At 43.4% G+C, this 5,910-nt stretch overlaps 1 protein-coding gene across 1 annotated transcript; it reads left to right on the top strand.

The window, feature by feature from the left end:
- Positions 1-1,060: 1,060 nt before the first annotated feature.
- T265_15102 (hypothetical protein) lies at positions 1,061-5,604 on the top strand (the record flags this gene model as incomplete). Its single annotated transcript, XM_009176600.1, has 3 exons — positions 1,061-1,242; positions 1,279-1,363; positions 5,284-5,604. Coding segments are annotated over 3 exons (306 nt in total), but the record flags the coding sequence as incomplete, so codon positions are not given.
- Between the last annotated feature and the right edge of the window lie 306 nt (positions 5,605-5,910).

The following is a 5,910-nucleotide window of genomic DNA, read 5'->3' as shown; positions in this document are numbered from 1 at the left end:
AGTCGGCAAGTGTGTTGGACAGTGGTCTCGTAAACTTCAGTTGATATCAAATCATCATCGTGCTCATCACTGTCCTCATCATCAGAGTCATCTCCATCGGCAGTTTAGCAGTAATGCACACTGTTGCTTAACCGCTACACAAACATGAATGAAGGAAGCCTTAGCGAACCTTAGTAGAAAGGAGGGGTAAGGGTGGGGGCTTGGTGCGAACAAGCCCCGTTTCCCCATGATAAACGAGCAAGGATAAGGTGCCTATACCTTTGGACAGCATCTAAGCACCATGTCAAGGTAAGGCGACATCAGCTGGATCGATCCAGCGTCCTTTTAAACCTTATCAGACTTGAGGTCAGGCCAATCTTGACTAAGCAGTCGGGCTAGAAAGTTATATAAAATCGAGTAGAACACATACCAAGTTAGAATAGAAATTATAGGGGCTGACAAAAGAAAACATTTTCTATGCATTTGGTAGGGCATATCCAATCTATTCCATTGAGCAAACATCGAAACTACGACCAATAAGCTTGGTATTAAGCTATCCAAACCTGATTGGTCAGGTGGGCTCGAAAATTATGCGCTCAACAGCAACGGGGTCACACATTCAACTCATTTGATAACGTGAAAACCCAATGGTAGTTGTCTGAAACTGGACCATTTAATGACATGTAACGATAGACATGTAGTGGTAGAATCAACCAGTTAAGAACTACTTGTAAGTGGACTAACGTCACAAACCGGGACTAGCTACTTATCACAAACCGTTCTGTTTGGCGATGGCTAGTTGCCAAGCAAAAGCAGAAGAAACCATCTACAATTTTACGGTTAAATCCATCGACGGAGAACCGATTTGTTTATCTCAGTACGCGTAAGTGACCCGCTGAAACAGCTGATTTGTTTGAAACGCAGCGGGTTTGTTTGTCTTGTCGTAAACGTGGCAAGCAAGTGAGGATTGACGGACAAAAATTATCGACAGCTGCAGATGTTGCATCAAAAGTTTTTCGAACGGGGATTACGTATTCTTGCGTTTCCCTGTAACCAGTTTGGAGCGCAAGTATGAATTGTTTTGGTCCAAAAACGTAAACTTTGCTATTCGAAGGAACCTTGGGGAGAGTCTACCATTAATCATTATTTACGCAACTCTCTAGACGTAGAATTCGACTTGTTCAGCAAAGTTCATGTAAATGGACATTCAGCTCATCCTTTTTTCACATTTTTGAAATCCAAACTGCGTGACTCCAAATTCAAGTGAGTCCGATCCCCAGTTGGTTGACATTCTGGCAGTTTTATTAAATGGAACTTCACTAAATTTCTGATTGATCGTCGGGGCGTTCCACGCAAACGCTACGGATCTTCAACGCCACCCCTGGTAGGTTTTTCGAAAACAGCGCATTTCCTTGTTGCTTAAGCCTTGCTTTATACGCGTTTGTGTGTTTATCGATTGCGACCATTGGTTTCATGTGACAGTAATCACGACAAACTGGTTTGTGAAATTTAGAAGAGATGTCTCACCGAGAACGTTGTTGCATAGAATAACCTATAATCTATCGGGCATCTAAAATCCACCTGCATTTGGCATGAACACTGCAGCAGACATTCATAGGTTTCAAGGTGTTGCACATATTCGAAATGTTTACTTTTAAGCAAGGTCGAACTGCGTCCAATAGATGTTTTTCACTTGCAGTAGAAGTTAGTACCGTCTTTTATGTAAAGTTTGCGTTCAGGTGGGACAAGAGATTGGTAGAAACTCGAGGGTTGTGCCTGCTTGGTTAGAAGGGGGAACCGGTCATGGGCTGTTGAAGAGCTTTCAGAAACTCTATGGGTGCTCTGATTGTATCCCCCGTATATCTCATTTGTAAGGGGAATACGATGGGTACTTTCTGGTCCACCAAAGTACTTCATCACGCCACTCTAATGATGGAGGTATGGCGAACTCAGAATTGTTTTAGGCATTGCTTTTTAGCCTTGACTGGAGGCAAAAACCTTGGGTCAGGTAAGAGCTTTACTCTAGGATTTATCTTTCTTAGAATGTGGTACTACTACTTTTAACTGCGTCCGTCCCTGAGGGTCCCGTTCGATAGTAATCCTGCTCGATGTTTCTTCATCCCCAACGCTCGATTTTCGAAGCCAAGCAACTATACGGTTCCCTTCTTTTGTGTTTAGTAAATAGTGAGATGCATTCATCAAGCTGAAACGTTGTACGTATAAGGTTTCCATAATGATCTTCAACAGTTTTGAAGATCAAGATCATTCAAGATGTGTGCAACGATTATCTGTGTAGGTCAAGTGTACGCTTCTTCAAGATCCAGTTGGTCGTTAGATACTCTTTTGCGATGGCCTTTGTTTGGCCTTGATGAAGACATCGCAGACAAATCCAACAGTCATGTATTTTTGCGTCAAAATCACTGCAGTGTCTGTGTTATTGGTTGCTGTTTTTCCGACGTTAGACGGATTAAGCATGCAAGACTACTGTAGTGGCGTGTGCAGATTGATGCGCCTCAGGTTAGCTCAGTACATCCAAACTTCTTCGGAGTAATTCCTAAAGGGGAGGCAAAAACAACCGTTACAAAGTCAACGGTAAGCTAACTTTGCACCATTGAATGTTAATCAATAATTGAATAAATCTCTTGGGTTTTAAGATATGTGGTCCACTATTTTTGCCTGTTATTTCGACGGTAACCTAACTTATCTATTTATAGCCATATTTTACAAAAGCATCACATAAAATCGTTCGTTTTACGTTCGGACTAAATACTAGCCAGTGTGCACTATTTTGGAGTCCGTGCTCTGGCGGTGTTTGATCGTACAAAGACCTACACCGCATTCACAACACTGTGCTGTTCAAACATACTTCCACCTTCTGGTTTGTTGTTGTTCTTATCGAGTGTTCATCGAGTCTGTCATTGTTGACAATCCCTCCTCTGTACCTGACTCTGCATTCACAATCAACGTATCATAAAGCCGCGGTGTTCCAGATAGCGGTGCAAAAGTAACAAAATGCTCCGAAGACAACCATGGCCTTGAGACCCTATCAAGCTCTGATAGAGCTCAGCACAACTACTCTTGTCAGAACAGGTTCCCGTCTTCAACCCGATCTCTTAGAATTGCCCTGCCGAGGTTGACCGATAGGTAGACCCTAGCGACCAGAAACTTTACTACGGTGAGAGAACGCGGCTGCGGAAGGATTAATTCAGCCCTACGATGGCCCGGTCAGTGAGGCAACCCTTTTGTTTTCATCGAATCACCGTCGTTCTTTTTCACTCTAGCGACATGCTTCACATTCTCGAAGCACCTCAAAGGCCAACGTTCCCCCTTCAAGTACCCCAGGTCGTCAAAACATCATCATCATCTGTTCTATAGCATAAGAAAAATAGCTAAAATGGGATACAGGAAGTTGTGGAGAACTCATTTGCATCAGCTCCTGGTAACTCATTATAGTCAATAGCGTTTCTGTATATTTGGCATCCGGAACGAACTAAAACAAATAACAATGGATACACACAGATCAGCCAGCAACACGTGCAGACGATGTTTCGGACTGTATACACTCAATACTACTACAAAACTGAATCAGTATTAGCTTCCTGTGGAGCCAGTATCAGGTTTGCTGTTACATTTTGCAATGGATGTAGATAGCAACCTTCCAGTGAATTATAATCAACGAGGCAGATATCTTGGATTTTCAGTGAAAGAACTTTCCGTGAGATAGTCGCTGAGCTGTAACATCTCTTCGGTTCCCAGTTACTGTGCCGCCAGAAGGATGCGCTGCCAGGTCACCCAAGCTTTGCCAGATGCAGTTGAGACACAAGGATTTGAGCCATAAACCTTCCAGTCATTATATCTGTACGTCAACCATTCAGCTACATGGAACGTGGTTGGGTCTTACAAGGTACTCCTTGCCTCTTTCTGACAAGCGTTTAGTTTGCTTCAAGAACTCCTTCACCAGGAAGTTTAAGGTTCATTTCAATTCACTCCGTTCACTTTATCAACTCCCAGAACCTGGAATAATAGGGCTAATATTCCCTGTGAACCATAGGAGGTGAAACGGATACTAACAAGGACACGTTTAATGCTCGCCCCTGTTTCGTTCCGTAAATGCATCATAATATTTTGAACAAATTGGTATTTATATGCTGAGATTACGGCGTCTAGGGAGGTGTACAGTGGACTCATTCACCTCTACTTTCAACACTTGGTTAGACTATGCAATCATCCATATTGGTGAAATTCGTTTCAACCGACAAATTCTAAGTGTCATGTCGATTGTTCGTCTTTAAGTCTGAAACATTACTTTCAATCATGCTGAGTAGACCGCTACAACCAGATGAATATGCGAAGGAGTATAGATGTGATCTCATCTAGCTGCCAACGCGAAGCCATTGAATGGATATCGTTTCCACCAACATCCCGAAGCCAATGAATTTGTCCATGCGGAGTGAATACCATTCAGTTCTATTGACACGGTTGTCTCTCGGTACGTATAAATGCTGAAAAAGAGACTAAAAAACCAGAACATTTCCGGTTATTTTTAGGTTGCTGCCAGATTTGTGGAAATGCCATTCACACCACTCCCGTTTAAGTAGTCATCCTTTCGTGCTGCTCCGGTGAACCCACGTCAAAGACCATAAGCACTGAATTCGACTTTCACTTGTCCTAGAGATCATCAGCAGTGCGTATCCTTGATCATACCATGAGTTGAGCTCCAAGCATCTAACATGCGAGGCGGGCTTCCTACCCTCCACCGGTGCATTCTGGCTGCACCTCCGAACAAGCGAAGATCCTCATACATGAGTGGTGTGAGTGATCTGCCGAACACCGCGGAATGCAGCCCATAACTACGATTGTGTCGATCGGGTTACCCACCTGTTAGAGATTTTCGGTGAGGTAGATCCAAAGATGCCCGAAACCTGGTTTGGATAAATCGATTACGTCGCCTACTAGTAAGTGTGTCCAACATGCACTGATGGAATAGAGGAAACACGATCGCCTCACGCGTCATACCCCGTGCTAAGGAGATATAATAAGAGTAAAATAGGGGTCCAGTGATCGCACTGTTTGGTGGGAAATCAACAGAATGATTGATCCAGAACCGGAGAGGAACTGCTCAGACGGCATTATTTTAACTGCAAATTCTGCAAGGCCATGTATTAACATTTCGTGTTTTCTTAGTCGATGTACCCGTAGCAGTGATTTTACTGGTAGAATCGGTAAGTGTTTTCTTGATGGAGGAAATAGCAAAACGGGAAACAAAGTTCTGCTGGTTTATTTATTCTCTGCTTTATGTTTTAGGACATTGAAGATGATATTGTGCAACTTCTGGAGGAATAGCTCAAACCGTGGAGATATCATCAATGTGGTGCTGCACGCCTGTGAACCCCTGCCCGTGAAGATGGCAAAAGAAACCCGATTAAAAGGGACTTTGTCATCGGATTCATCAGTGGTTTGCTTTTGAATTTCTGGCGTGCAATAACACCAATAATTACCGTGATTCTGCGTTCTAACAGTCCTAAAGCCTAGGGCCTTGTCTGTCAGTAACTGTCAAAAGAGGCTGTCATATTTCTGACACGCTTTGAACTAGTCGTATTTGCAGTACCGGATAGCTCTAATAAGGGCAAAACTAAAATCCACTGTTTCTTTTTTGGTTTGTGCTTATTGTTCTAGGATGAAAGGAACACGTTGAGGCGAGGGCAATACGAGCGTTATTAAGCAGGTGGGATTTTTGAACAACGGAGGGATTTTGAAGTTTCCGGTAGGGATTTTAGTTCTACAAGTAAAGCTGACCTTCATGAACGAAACTACTCACAAGATTGCTGAAAACTCTTCGATAACCCACGACCGGTTTCACCCTTCTCGGGGCTCATCCCCGGGGCGCCTTCCCCGAGTTTCCGACAACCTCATGATCTACTTGAACCCACT

This window comes from Opisthorchis viverrini, assembly GCF_000715545.1.
Source record: "Opisthorchis viverrini unplaced genomic scaffold opera_v5_352, whole genome shotgun sequence".
NCBI lineage: Eukaryota > Metazoa > Platyhelminthes > Trematoda > Opisthorchiida > Opisthorchiidae > Opisthorchis > Opisthorchis viverrini.
Note: the sequence above shows the minus strand (reverse complement) of the source record. Positions and strands in the feature narration are given on the sequence as shown.